The sequence below is a fragment of the Chiloscyllium punctatum genome, chromosome 25, assembly GCF_047496795.1.
Source record: "Chiloscyllium punctatum isolate Juve2018m chromosome 25, sChiPun1.3, whole genome shotgun sequence".
Taxonomy (NCBI): domain Eukaryota; kingdom Metazoa; phylum Chordata; class Chondrichthyes; order Orectolobiformes; family Hemiscylliidae; genus Chiloscyllium; species Chiloscyllium punctatum.
The window spans coordinates 85,978,018-85,993,008 of NC_092763.1; the positions used below are offsets into that span (position 1 = coordinate 85,978,018).

Sequence of the window (14,991 nt, forward strand, 5' to 3'; positions counted from 1 at the left end):
GCTTCCTTCTTTTTCTTAACCAAACCCTCAATTTCTCCAGTCATCCAGTATTCCCTACATCGAACAGCCTTCCACGGGAGTAGAGTGTCTCTGGACTCCCGTTACCTCATCTCTGAAGGCTTCCCATTTTCCAACCATCCCTTTACCTGCAATCACCTGCCCCCAATCAGCAGCTGATTGCTTCAATTTAGGACTTGAACTTTTAAATCTGGTCTATCCTTTTCCATCACTATTTTAAAACTAATAGAACTATGGCTGCTGACCCCAAAGTGAGGGAATGACAGAAAGCAAACTGTAGGCCAGTCAGCCGAACGTTTGTTATGAAAATGTGAGTGTCCAATATGAAGGAAGAAATAACAGAACAATTAGAGAAGCTTAACTCAGTTAACATGTTGTGATAGTGAAGTCATACTTCATGAATGTGCTAAACCTCTTAGAGGGCAGTTGATAAAGGCAAAGGGGAGATGCATTTGCATTTTTAGACAACATTTGATAAAAGGGGCACATCAAAAAAATTGCATAAGAGAGGAGCCCATCATAGTGGGAGTAATGTATTGATATGCATTGAGGATTGGTTAATACACAAGATAGAATGGGCATTAATGGGGCTCAGTTTGAAAAGACAACTAGTGGATTACCACAAGGATCAGTCCAAAGGACTCAGTTATTTAACATCTATATAATTGACTTGGAAGAGGCAGAGTATAATGTATTTAAATATTCTCATGATACAAATCTAGGTGGGACGGCATATTGCAACAAGGACATTAACAGAGGGGTATATCATTAGGCCGAGTAAGTAGGTAAAACTTGGCAGCTGGTGTTTAATGTAGCAAAGTGAGCTCATGCACTTTGAAAGGAAGAATAAAAAAAGCCACACAAACATCTGCTGAGAAAGCTCAGCAGGACAAAATTTCAGTTAACATTTCAAGTCGACCTGCTGAGCTTTTCCAGCAATTTGTGCTTGTTTCTGATTTACACCATCTGCAGTTCTTTAGGTTTTTCCTCAAAAATGCAGATTGTTTCAGTGGAGAAGTGTAGAAGGGACTGGACATTCTTGTATATGAAATAAGACGTTAGCATGTAGTTGCAGCATGTAATTAAATGGGCAAATGAATTTTTGGCCTTGATTACCTGAGGTTGGACGTTAAAAATACAGAGGTCTTGGAATGACTGTAGAGTGTGTTCACCAGGCCACACCTGGAGTTCTGGATAAGTTTTGATCCCCATATTTGAAACAGATAATGGGCATTGAACACAATTTAAAAGAGACTCATTAGGCTAATTCCTGGGTTAAACAGATTGACTCATCAAGAATAACTAAATTAATATGGCCTTTATTCATTAGAGTTCGGAACAACGAGGGGTGATCTTGATTTTGAGGGGACTTTACAGTGTATATGTTGAGAAGATATTTCCACTACCGGGGAATTCTCAAGCCAAAGGCCAGTTACTGAATAAGGGGAGGCATTAAAACTGAGATGCAAAGCAACTGCTTCTCCAGTGGGTAGCAAATGTCTAGGATTCTCTTTTTAGATGCTCTGATCTAAGTAGAGGGAAGACATTTATTTTCAATTTTGGGGGTGTTGAGGGTTATAAAGAGCTGTTGCAAAAAAAAATGGCAGAGCAAGTTTGACAGATTGATCAACCTACTTTTTAATGTTCAAGACTAAAGTGAATGCAAAAATGATTTTACCAAATACAAATTAATAACTTGCATTTATATGCATCTAGCTGTACATTTTGCCAAATTACAATATTTTTGTTCTGCCAGAATGTCAACAAAACAAAAAACAAGTAACTGACAGAAATCAAATAAAATTTAACTGAGTTTTTCCCAGGAAATGTCATAACTAATTGAACTAACCAAAAGCTAGGTCAAAACAATTGATTTTTAGTTTGTGACCAACTGTCTCAGGTATTTAAGATGAGGATATAAGAGGGGGAAATGTATACAAAAATACACTGACTGACAGAAATGAAGTAGAAAGTCAGTCTTCTCTGCAGCATAAACATGGATCAGTTAGGCTAAATGGCCTGTTTCTATGTTGTATATCCAACGCAACTCAATGTAAGTACCCGCCTCAGATTAGCCTCAGACTCTGAAAAGTAAAATAGGTTGGTATATAATGCTTGTAATTGAACCATTTCACAATCACATTTTTTTTTTAAAAATCACAAAATGTAATACCTTGTATGGAGAGGACTCTATCCTCTCTCCAAATAACACCTGTCCCAAATTTTCAGAAGGTCTTTTCTCAGTTTCATTCTGACAGAAGTCAAACCTTTAAAAAGTAAACTAAATGGTAATTACACTGTCAATTCCAGCTTTAACAAACAAAACAATAGTAAATATTAATTTTAATACAACCTGAGAGACTGTAGGAAACAATCTTACACAGTTAATAAAAATGGGAAGCAGCAACTATGTGAGCTGTCACATTTCCAGCACAATTTACAGTTTGGAAAGGAACTTAAGGAAAGGCTCAACATTGCATGTTTCAAAAATTAAATGACCATGCAAAATCAAACTATGATACCTTCAGGGGTCATATGTAACCTGAATTCCATTGATTGATATGAATGGTGTTGCAATGCGCATTTTGATGACATGCACAATAGAGGGCCCTTCAGGATTTAAACAAATCCTCACGATGAAATGAACACCAAATAAACACAACATGATACCATAGTTACACAGCTGGAGGATCTGCTAACCCTTCTCAGCAGACAAGCAAAACCTCGTTATCAATATGTAAAACAGAACACTAAACAAGGAAGGGTTATTCACTCCAGAAAACCTGTCTACCACATGCAAACTGGACTCAATCTTGTGAAGAACAACTCCATAAATACTCCCAAGCATAAGTATTGTAGTTATAAAAATTATAAACTACAGAATACTTACCCATCACCATATCTCCACTGTTCAGCACGGACCGAAATCTGATCTTTGCACTACATCATGCTCATCCCCTCTCAGAGCCCTAGAATCTCAACAACTTGGGAACCTTCATGATGCATTAAGTATTTAATTATTTAAGTATTTGTAAATGCAGACACCCAATGTATAACATATTTATCTGAAAGATATTGAATTTCACACCAGAATGCCATCCTGTTCAAGTACTTCAACGACAGAACAGGACCTGAAATACTAACTTCAATTCCTCTCCACAGATACTGCCAGACCGGAGATTGTCTAATTTCTGTTGTTTCAGATTTCCAACATGTGCAGTTCCTTCAGGTTTTCTTCTCCCCTCAGTCTGTTCTGTACATTGGATACCATGGGAATATTATATCTGCAGGTTTCAGCATTTTATACAGCAGTATGGTTGGGGGCAGAGAGAGCAAGTCCCTAACTCTGGGTCAGAAGGCCTGGGCTCAAGTCCTTCATGCTCTAGAAAGTATAATATATCTGAATAGCTGATTAAAAATCTGTGTATGATCATGTGATCATGATTCTAACGAGCAATCCAGAAGCCTGGACTAAAAAATCCAGACATTCACAAATTCCATCATTGCAGTTTAAGAATAAAAAGCTGATAATACTCACTGCACTGTGCTGAACACCCGCTAGCTCACTCATGTCCTCCCTGATTCTGGCAGATTTACCAATCCAGTCCTATACCCACTTTAAAGATCCACAAGGGAACTGGTGATCCCACTAACATTTTTAAAGAGGATACTTCCCCTCTATGCCAGATATTGGGGATACTCCATTATTGAATAGATTTAGAGATGAATGATGATTTTTGGTCCACCAGGGAATCTAGAGGGGGGGGGGGAAGAGGGGGGAGTGAAGTTGAAGCTCAAATCCAACTACAGTCAGTGAAGCAGGTACAATAAGCCTTTTAATCTATCCCTACTCTAAGTTAAAATAACAATTAGATTAAATATTACATCCCTCCAATTTAAAAGTTCCAAGAATTTAACATTTACAAAGTTAAGGTACAGAGGAACCTTGATTATCCAAAGGACAGGGGAAGGGTGAAGTCAAATGCCAGATAACATTGCTAGCCAAGCATCGGGACCTTGCAATCTTGTTCATATAATCCAAAATTCAGTTAATCGAATGCCAGAAAATTGAGGTTCCTTTGTATTTCAAAATGTCAAGCAACTGTACCCACTGGTTAGCATCGGGGCTCTATTTACAATTAACAATTGCAGTCCTTCATAATTCATGGTTGACAAGTTTTAAATCAACATGACTGTTCTTTTTGCACTCTGATCTCATCACAATAAAGAAACGCTGGGTAGAATCAGCGATTCAATATCTTAATAGGAAGTCAACGGTCATTGCTAACCATTAACCTGTCAGTCTAACAAACCAATGGACCCAAAGAATAGTTCCATTACTGGAACTGGACATCCCTCAGTCTCCACCGGCAGCACAGTGGTTAATACTGTTACCTCACAGCACCAGGATCCCAGGCTCAATTCTAGGCTCAGATGGCTCCCTTTGTGGTGTTTTACACATTCTTCCCATGTCTGCATGGGTTTCAAGAGTGCTCTGGTTTCCTCCCACAGTCCAAAGATGTGCAAGTTAGGGTGGATTGGCTATGCTAAGGTGCCCATTGTGTCCAGGGAGCTAGGTGGCTGGCCATGGGAAAAATGGGACGACAGGGATGGGTTTCTGTGTGGGATGCTCTTTGGAGGGGCAGTGTGTTCTCAATGGTCCGCTTCTGCACTGCAGGGATTCTATGATTAGATAACATGGAATACCCTACTTAGATACTACCTTAGGATTGAAGATGCTTTCATTCCATCCATTTTCTGTGACTAAATGAACAAATATTGGATCTATCACAGCTATGACAACTTTTTTCTCCATCTGTGATAGTCAGAAATAGGTTGTTTCTTGGCTTCTTTGATTTGGACTCTATTGAGCTAGAGATTCCCATTAGTCAGTGGTGATATGTATTTTCCCAGGGAGAATTTGAAGGATTCTAAGCTTCCTGTGCTCTCCTGGTAACCATTTGCCATGTCAGAGCTCAGAGTACAAAGCTCGCTTTGGAAGTTGTGTCTCAGGCACATAGATTATATGAGCTGCCAAGAACAGATCAAGTGTATAAGTGTTTCAAATTATTTGCTGAAATGATAATGTGATGCAAGAAAAAAAATCTTTTTCACACAGCAAGTCATTTGAGTCAGGGATGCACTGCTTGGAAGCTAATTGACAATAGCCATCGTCTTCATAATGGAAAGACTGGCCTGAGAGAAGTACCAAATAAAAACCAAAAGAACTGCAGAAGCTGTAAATCAAACAAACTGGTAGAAACCTCAGCTGGTCTGGCAGCATCTGTGGAGAGAAATCAGAGTGAATATCTTGGGTTAACTGATTGTGCACACACATGTACGTGCGCCATACTATACTGTTTAACTTGTGAATGGATTTACAGGAATTTGGAGGGGCAGGTGTGGTATTACTTCCAAGGATTTGAGGTGCCTGCTGTACATAGTGTTGGACTCATGGTCAGACAGAAGGGCAGGAAACATGGCTGCCTTAGAGACCACGAGCTTGGTGCCCAGCTGGGCTTTATTGTCATCAAATGTTCCTCAGAACACTGACAGCAATGTTGAACTTTGTCATCAATGCCTGTCCTCAATGATAGAAAACTCCCAAGGTGTGGGAATTAACCCACATTGTTCAATGGCTCACTGGATCTTTATGATCTGGGGTAGGGAGCAAGGCTGTGAAGAGCACAGGCTATGCAAACTGCTCCACTGAAACTGCAGCCTAAATGGATAGTATTCACAAGAATGGTTCCAGAGACAAGAAATTTCAGTAGGTAAAAGTCACAGAAGTAGCTGGCCAAACTCGCACTAAATTGCATAATTGGGTCAATCAACTAAAGGGGCTGCTCCAAAGACAGCAGTTTGGGGAAGGAATGGCCATCCTGTCAAATTAAGGAGGTTGGTCTGACATCTTCACAATTAAGGCGGCTCTGGGCAGAGTAGACAGTAACAAACTGTTTGCACTCAAAAGATTTCAAGAACTGAAATGTACAGATTTAAAGTAATTTGCTGAAACAATACATGTGATGGAAGACAAAAAACTTTCTTACAGCGAGTGGTTCAGGTCTGGAATGCACCACTTCTAAGTTGGTAGAGGCAGATTTAATTGAGGCATTCAAGAGGGTAGTAAATTATATTTTTAAAAAGTGTGAAATAATGCACAAGGTAGTGGGGAAATGGTCAGGTGGATGGCATAAATCCATGTTGCTCAGTCAACCAGTACAGACATGACAAGTAAATGACAAGTTTTCTGTTGTGACAATTTTCCATGATGCTTGGTGTACAAAAATAATAGATGTGTTAGAATTAAACTTTATTACTTCAGCTCGTTCAAGTCCAGCAGCAATTCAGCTCATCAGCAGCTCTGAAACCTTCACTTCATCAAGCTGTATCATATAGTTCCATCGCCCAGAGCCGTTCAGACAGGCATGACAATGAGCAGGCAGTGTATAATCAAAGGCTGAACAACAGCTGCAACCTCTCAGTAACTTGGTTTGAAAGTGAAACAGTTATGCACACATCACTCCATATAAAGCTGGTAAAAATGATTTTTAACATGCAGGTCATAGATTTGTAGCATGGTTACAACACAGAAGGTGGTCTTTTAGCTGATGACATTGATGCTGGCTCTCCGTTGAAGCAGCTTTCTGTATCAATGATTTTCCTCAAGGAAATTTTCTCTACTCAGTTAATCAGCTACTTCTCATGAAAACCTTGATTTGCCTCCAACACACTGTACAGATCCAGTACAGGCTGCAGGACATTGACTTGCAGTCTTCTTTGCTACTACTACACAACTTTTGCAACACCTAGCTTGTTAAATATTACCGAGCAGGACAATAGTGCTTACCAGATGATTGTTCTCTGCCTACTGATCAAAGTCCAAACGTACATTCAAAAAAATGTTGGTTTACTCAATTTACGTCTGAAAGCCAGGTTAAGCAAGCAGTTTTACTCTACACTGACTACACCGGTGGATTCTGCCTGCCACACAATATAACAAACTATGTATGAAATTCAAAACCAATGTCTTGCAGTAATTGGCTGATTTAATCAAACAGCATATTTATGATGAGCAGAATTTACATCACAAATCAACCAGTCCACAACTGGCAAAACCCAAAAAGCACTACTGTTCGATGCAATTCCTCAATCAGGCAGCATTTGCACAAATTTGAATGTGCCAACAGCTATGCAAGCAACCAACTAAAAGAATATCAAGCTTATAAAGTTGCTTCTCTATAAGCAATACGTTCACACACTGACACCTCGGCAAACAAATGGAATAAGTTTGAGCTTTGCACACTGTCAATTACCTAGGAGTCCGTGAAGTTCTGAGCTCTCCATCGATTGGCCAAAGCTTTGCCATGGGGAAAGCAAAATCCACTTGCCAACCAATGAGCAGCCTTTTCTGCTGGAGAATGCCTAAATTATTTAAGATTTGGAGATGCCGGTGTTGGACTGGGGTGTACAAAGTTAAAGATCTCACAACACCAGGTTATAGTCCAACAGGTTTAACTGGAAGGATTCCTGATGAAGGGCTTTTGCCCGAAACGTCGATTTTACTGCTCCTCGGATGCTGCCTGAATTGCTGTGCTCTTCCAGCACCACTAGTTCAGAATCTGGTTTCCAGCATCTGCAGTCATTATTTTTACCTACAATTGAGCATGGCCAATCCACCTAACCTGTACATCTTTGGACTGTGGGAGGAAATTGGAGTACAGGGAGGAAGCTCATGCAGACACAGGGACAATGTGCTAACTTCATACTCAACAGACAATGTATTTTTCAATGTATAATTTCAGTTATATCACACTGTAAACTTTTGCTATAAATTCTGTGCCTTACAATTATGTCCTCCACAACCACCTGATGAAGGAGTGATGCTCCAAAAGCTAGTGCTTCCAAATAAAACTGTTGGACGATAACCTGGTGTTGAGAGATTTTTAACTTCACAGACAGTAGCCTCAAGGTGGAGTCGAACTTGGGTCCCTGGCACTGAGAGGCAACAGTGTTAACCAATAGGCACCGTGCCACCTAGCCTCATGACCAGGTGAGTGTTACTTGCAATGCAGTGGCTGCTATAATAATCCCACAATTACTTGGTCATTTCATGCATATCATACTGAATCACCAGATCATAATATTTCACATGTTGTGACATTAAAACTGAGCGACCAATGCACTGACACTATTAGTTTTGATTGCCTGAAACGAGGGAGAAGGGCAACAGTGATGAATTGCCAGGGTAGTTCCTCATCATCACAATCCAGTGAGTATCGTTACCAGCAAATCCGAGTGAATACAGTACTGACCACACATGCCTGAAAACCAACACATGTAGAATTTTCAGATGCAGCAAAAGATGATGCTAAGGAACAAAATTGAGGAGAAGGAAATTAAACAGGAAATCATTCATACAAGAATATCATGTAAAAATGTATGCTAATTAGAAGGTCGGCCATTAAGCGCTGCAAAGCTGCTCTGCCATTCACTAAGAAAGCAGCTGATCGGATTCTAACCTAAAATCCATATTCCGACAGAATCCTGATAACCTGTGGACAGCGAAGAGGGTTACCTCTGACTACATCATGATCCGGACCAGATGGGCCAATGGGCTGAGAAGTGGCAGATGGAGTTTAATTCAGATAAATGTGAGGTGCTGCATTTTGGGAAAGCAAATCTTAGCAGGAATTATACACTTAAAGGTAAGGTCCTCGGGAGTGTTGCTGAACAAAGAGACCTTGGAGTGCAGGTTCATAGCTCCTTGAAAGTGGAGTCACAGGTAGATAGGATAGTGAAGAAGGTGTTTGGTATGCTTTCCTTTATTGGTCAGAGTACTGAGTACAGGAGTTGGGAGGTCATGTTGCGGCTGTACAGGACATTGGTTAGGCCACTGTTGGAATTGTGCGTGCAATTCTGGTCTCCTTCCTATCGGAAAGATGTTGCGAAACTTGAAAGGGTTCAGAAAAGATTTACAAGGATGTTGCCAGGGTTGAAGGATCTGAGCTACAGGAAGAGGCTGAACAGGCTGGGGCTGTTTTCCCTGGATTGTCGGAGGCTGAGGGGTGACCTTAGAGAGGTTTACACAATTATGAGGGGCATGGATAGGATAAATAGACAAAGTCTTTTCCCTGGGGTGGGGGAGTCCAGAACTAGAGGGCATAGGATTAGGGTGAGAGGGGAAAGATATAAAAGAGACCTAAGGGGCAACGTTTTCACGCAGAGGGTGGTACATGTATGGAATGAGCTGCCAGAGGATGTGGCGGAGGCTGGTACAATTGCAACATTTAAGAGGCATTTGGATGGGTATATGAATAGGAAGGGTTTTGGAGGGATATGGGCCGGGTGCTGGCAGGTGGGACTACATTGGGTTGGGATGTCTGGTCGGCGTGGACAGGTTGGACCAAAGGGTCTGTTTCCATGCTGTACATCTCTACGACTAACTCCTTGCTGAACAAGGATTGAAGCACGTTGTTTCCACCACTTTTTCAAGGGCTCCAAAGAGTCAGACATATAAAGCAGGAGACCACCATTTGGCCCAATGAACTTCCACAGCTTAGAGAGGTACAGAATTCCACAGGTTCACCATCTTCTGAATGAAAACATTCCTATTTGTCCTGAGATCATGAACTCTCACCCAGGACTACCCACCCAAAGGAAATATAGTTCCTGTATTCAGTTTGTAAAGTCCCGTTAGACATTTAAACATTTCAGAAGGTCCATAAGAAACAGGAGTGAAAGTAAGGCCATACAGCCCATCGAGTCCATTCCACCATTCAATCATGACTGATGGGCATTTCAATGTCACTTACTCTCACACTCCCTGCATGCCTTAATTGTTTGCGAGACTAAGAATTGATTAATCTCTGCCTTGAAGAAATTTAACAACCCTGCCTCCACTGTGCTCCATGACAATGAATTCCACAGGCCCACCACACTCTGGCTGAAGAAGCGTCTCCTCATTTCTGTTGTAAATTGACCCCCCCCTTTAATTCTAAGGCCGTACCAATGGATCCTAGTAGCCCCACCTGATGGAAACAAATTCCTAGCGTCCACCATGCATTATCTTTTAAATTTGTATTAGATCTCCCCTCAACCTTCTAAACTCTAATGAATACAATCCCAGGATCCTCAGCCGTTCATCGTATGTTAGACCGAACATTCCAGGGATCATCCATGTGAATCTCTGCTGGACACACTCCAGTGCCAGTATGTTCTTCCTGAAGTGAGGCCCAGAACTGGACACAATTCTAAATGGAGCTTAACCAGAGCTTTATAAAGTCTCAGAACCACATCACTGTTTTTACATTTCAACCATCTTGATATAAATGACAACCTTACATTTGCTTTTTTAACCAAGGACTCAACCTGCAAGTCAACTTTTAGAGAATCCTGTACTAGCACTCCCAGGCCCTGTTTTACTTTTGCTTTATGAATTTTCTTACCGTTTATAAAATATTCCATGCCGGTGTTATTTTCCCAAAGTGCAAGACCTCGCACTTGCTCATGTTGAATTTCAGCAACCATTTCCTGGACCACTCTCCTAAACTGTCTAAATCTTTCTGCAGCCTCCCCACCTCCTCAGTACTACCTGCCTGTCCACCTAACTTTGTATCTTGTGCGAACTTCGCCAGAATGCCCCCAGTCTCTTCATCCAGATCATTTATATCTAAAAGTGAACAGCTCAGCCCCAACGTTGAACCCTGCAGGCCACCACTTGTTACCAGCTGTCATTTCAAAAAAGAACCTTTTATCCCAACTCTCTGCCTTCTGTCAGAGAGCCAATCCTCAGTCCATGCCAGTAGCTCACCTCGAACACCATGGGCCCTCACCTTGCTCAGCAGTCTCCTGTGAGGCACCTTATCAGAGGCCTTTTGGGAAGTCTAGATAGATAACATCCACTGGGTTTCCCTGGTCTAACCTAATTGTTACTTCTTCAAAGAATTCTAACAGGTTTCTCAGACAAAATCTCCCCTTACTAAATCCATGCTGACTTGTTCTATTTCAACCCTGCACTTCATAAGAATTTAGAAATCTCATCCTTAAATGATGGATTCTAGAATTTAACAACCGAGGTTAGGCTAATCAGCCTATAATTTTCCATCTTTTGTCTTGATCCTTTCTTGAACAAGGGGGTGGGGGTAATATAGTGATTTACCAATCATCTGGAACTTTCCCTGCCTCAAGTAAATTTTGAAAGATCACAACCAATGCCTTCGCTATTTCTTCAGCCACTTCCCTCAGAACTCTCGGATGTAGCCCATTGGGGCCAGGAGATTTGTCAATTTTTAGACCTTTTAGCTTATCAAGTACTTTCTCTTTTGTAATGGCTACCATACTCAACTCTGCCCCTTGACTCTCCTTATTTGGTGGAATATTACTCCTGTCTTCCACTGTGAAGACTGACACAAAGTATTTAAACTCTTCAGCTATTTCCTTATCTCCCATCACTAGCCTTCCTGCATCAACTCGGAATGGCCCAATCTCTACTTTTGCCTCTCATTTGTTTCTTATGTATTGAAAGAAACTTTTACTATCATTTCTAATATTACTGGCTAGCATTCCTTCACATTTGATCCTATCCTTCCTTATTTCTCTCTGTTATCCTCTGTTTGTTTTTGTAGCCTTCCCAATCTTTTGATTTCCCAGTGCTCTTGGCCATTCTATAGGCTCTCTTTTTCTGTGATACATTTCCTGACTTCCTTTATCAGCCATAATTGTCTAATCCACCCCTCCGGATAATCTTTCTTTTCTTTGGGATGAACCTCTGTACTGTCCTCAATTATACCCAGAAACCCGTCTTCCCCAGTAGGTTCTGCTTCCAGTCAATTTTGATCAGTTCCTCTCTCATGCCCCTGTAATTACCTTTATTTAACTGTAACACCATTACATCCGATTTTGTCTTCTCTTTCAAACTGGGAGAAAGTGAGGACTGCAGATGCTGGGGATCAGAGCTTAAAAATGTGTTGCTGGAAAAGAGCAGGTCAGGCAGCAAAAGGAGAAGGAGAATCGACGTTACGTCCGTGTTGAGTCGGTTGTCCAAGATAGAGATGGAGGGGTCTGAGACGGTCCAGGTAAATCTGAGGTCGGGGTGGAAGGTGTTGGTAAAGTGGATGAACTGTTCAACCTCCTCGTGGGAGCACGAGGTAGCGCCGATACAGTCATCGATGTAGCGGAGGAAAAGGTGGGGGGTGGTGCCAGTGTAGCTGTGGAAGATGGACTGTTCCACATATCCTATGAAGAGGCAGGCATAGCTGGGGCCCTTGCGGGTGCCCATGGCTACTCCTTTGGTTTGGAGGAAGTGGGAAGATTGGAAAGAGAAGTTGTTCAGGGTGAGGACCAGTTCAGTCAGTCGAAGGAGAGTGTCAGTGGAAGGGTACTGGTTGGTTTGGCGGGAAAGGAAGAAGCGGAGGGCTTGGAGGCCTTCGTGATGGGGGATGGAGGTGTACAGGGACTGGATGTCCATGGTGAAGATAAGGCGTTGGGGGCCGGGGAAGCGAACATCATGGAGAAGGTAGAGGGCGTGGGTGGTGTCCCGAACGTAGGTGGGGAGTTCTTGGACTGAGGGGGACAGGACCGTGTCGAGGTATGCAGAGAGGAGTTCAGTGGGGTAGGAGCAGGCTGAGACAATGGGTCGGCCGGGGCAGTCAGGTTTGTGGATTTTGGGCAGGAGGTAGAAACGGGTGGTGCGGGGTTGTGGGACTATGAGGTTGGAGGCAGTGGATGGGAGATCCCCTGAGGTGATGGATGGTCTGGGAGATGATGGTTTGGTGGTTGGAGGTGGGGTCATGGTCAAGGGGGCAGTAGGAGGTGGTGTCCGCAAACTGACATTTAGCCTCAGCAATATAAAGATTGGTGCGCCAAACTACCACCGCGCCTCCCTTATCTGCAGGTTTGATGGTGAGGTTGGGATTGCAGCGGAGGAAGTGGAGGGCTGTGCGTTCCGAGGGTGAGGGGCTGGAGTGGGTGAAGGGGTGGAAGGGTTGAGGCGGTCAATGTCACGGCGGCAGTTGGCTACGAAGAGATCAAGGGCGGATAAGAGGCCAGCACGGGGTGTCCAGGTGGATGGGGTGTGTTGGAGGCAGGAGAAGGGGTCGTCAGAGGGTGGGCAGGAGTCCTGGTTGGAAAAGTAGGCATGGAGGCGAAGGCATCAGAAGAATTGTTCAACGTCTCGCCGCGTGTTGAATTCGTTAATCCGAGGGGGTAGGGGGATGAAGTTGAGGCCTCTGCTGAGGACTGATCTTTCATCCTCCGAGAGGGAGGTCTGGAGGGATGGTGAAAATATAGCAGGGCTGGGAGTTAGGACCTGGTGTGGGGCTGGAGCTGGGCGCAGGGAAAGGGATCGGCGCGGGGGCGGAGACACGTTCGGCGTGGAAGAGGAGTGAAGGGCCTTTGCAGGTCTGAGTGTGTTGTCCGGAGCTGGGGTAGGGCTGACTGCAGGGAATGTAGGTAGCGGCGCATGGCTGCGAGCGTGGAGCAGAGGATCCGGAGGGAGGTCTTTCGGATTTGTTGTAGGTACTGGTTGTCCTGGTTGGGTCCAAATTTTGTTGGCCTGAACGTAGTCCGGAGTCTGTGGGTTCCGTAGACAGGTGCTGAGGAAGGAGATGTGGCTGTGGTAGCCAGTCTGTTTGAGAATGTGGCTGAAGAGCTTCAGGGCAGATGAGATGACCCTGGGGGAGTGCAGTGAGAGAGGGACTCACTGAGATCCTTGTAGAGGGAGGAAGAGAGCTTCTTCAAGCAAGGCATCCTTGCAAGAGGATTCACAGTAGGTTAAAATCAACTAGGAGAAAGTGAGGACTGCAGATGCTGGAGATCAGAGCTGAAAAATGTGTTGCTGGAAAGGCGCAGCAGGTCAGGCAGCATTAAAGGAACAGGAGAATTGACGTTTCGGGCATAAGCCCTTCTTCAGGAATGAGGAAAGTGTGTCCAACAGGCTAAGATAAAAGGTAGGGAGGATGGACTTGGGGGAGGGGTGTTGGGAATACGAAACGTGGAAGGAGGTTAAGGTGAGGGTGATAGGCCGGAGAAGAGGTGGGGGCGGAGAGGTCGGGAAGATGATTGACCCCGCATGGACTCCAGACTACGTTCAGACCAACTAAATTTGGACCCAACCAGGACAACCAATACCTACAAAAATCCGAAGCCTCCAGCACCAGACTCAGCACACCCTTACTTCCCTCCCAAGGGATTCTTCAATATCCATCAGAAATTCACCTGCACCTCCACACACATCATCTACTGCATCCGCTGCGGCCTCCTCTACATTGGGGAGACAGGCCGCCTACTTGCGGAACATTTCAGAGAACACCTCTGGGACACCCGCACCAACTAACCCAACTGCCCCGTGGCTCAACACTTCAACTCTCCCTCCCACTCTACCAAGGTCATGCAGGTCCTTGGCCTCCTCCATCGCCAGACCATGGCAACACGACACCTGGAGGAAGAGTGACTCATCTTCCGCCTAGGAACCCTCCAACCACAAGGGACGAATGCAGTTTTCTCCAGCTTCCTCATTTCCCCTCCCCCCACCTTTTCTCAGTCCCAACCCTCAGACTCAGCACCGCCTTCTTGACCTGCGATCTTCTTCCCGACCTCTCCGCCCCCACCCCCTCTCCGCCCTATCACCCTCACCTTAACCTCCTTCCACCTATCACATTCCCAATGCCCCTCCCCCAAGTCCCTCCTCCCTACCTTTTATCTTAGCCTGCTTGGCACACCCTCCTCATTCCTGAAGAAGTGCTTATGCCCGAAACATCGATTCTCCTTCTCCTTTGATGCTGCCTGACCTGCTGCGCTTCTCTTTGAAACTGCAGACTGAACTCTACTATATTATGATTGCTGCTTCCTAAGTCTTCCTTGACTTTAAAATCTTTTAAAAAGTCTGGCTCGTTACATAGCACTAAGTCCAGAATAGCCTCCATCACAAGCTGTTCCAAAATCCTGGAAGCATTCCATGAATCCCCTTTCTTT

The 14,991-nt window shown here is 43.7% G+C and overlaps 1 protein-coding gene across 1 annotated transcript in view; it reads right to left on the bottom strand.

Annotated features, from left to right (window-relative positions):
* LOC140496092 (transmembrane 9 superfamily member 2-like) overlaps positions 1–14,991 on the bottom strand; it is a 122,747-nt gene that overhangs the window by 75,239 nt on the left and 32,517 nt on the right. Inside the window, exon 3 of the mRNA XM_072595630.1 lies at positions 2,192–2,285. Coding sequence (XP_072451731.1) covers positions 2,192–2,285 — 94 coding nt within the window. The remainder of the gene's footprint in view (positions 1–2,191; positions 2,286–14,991) is intronic.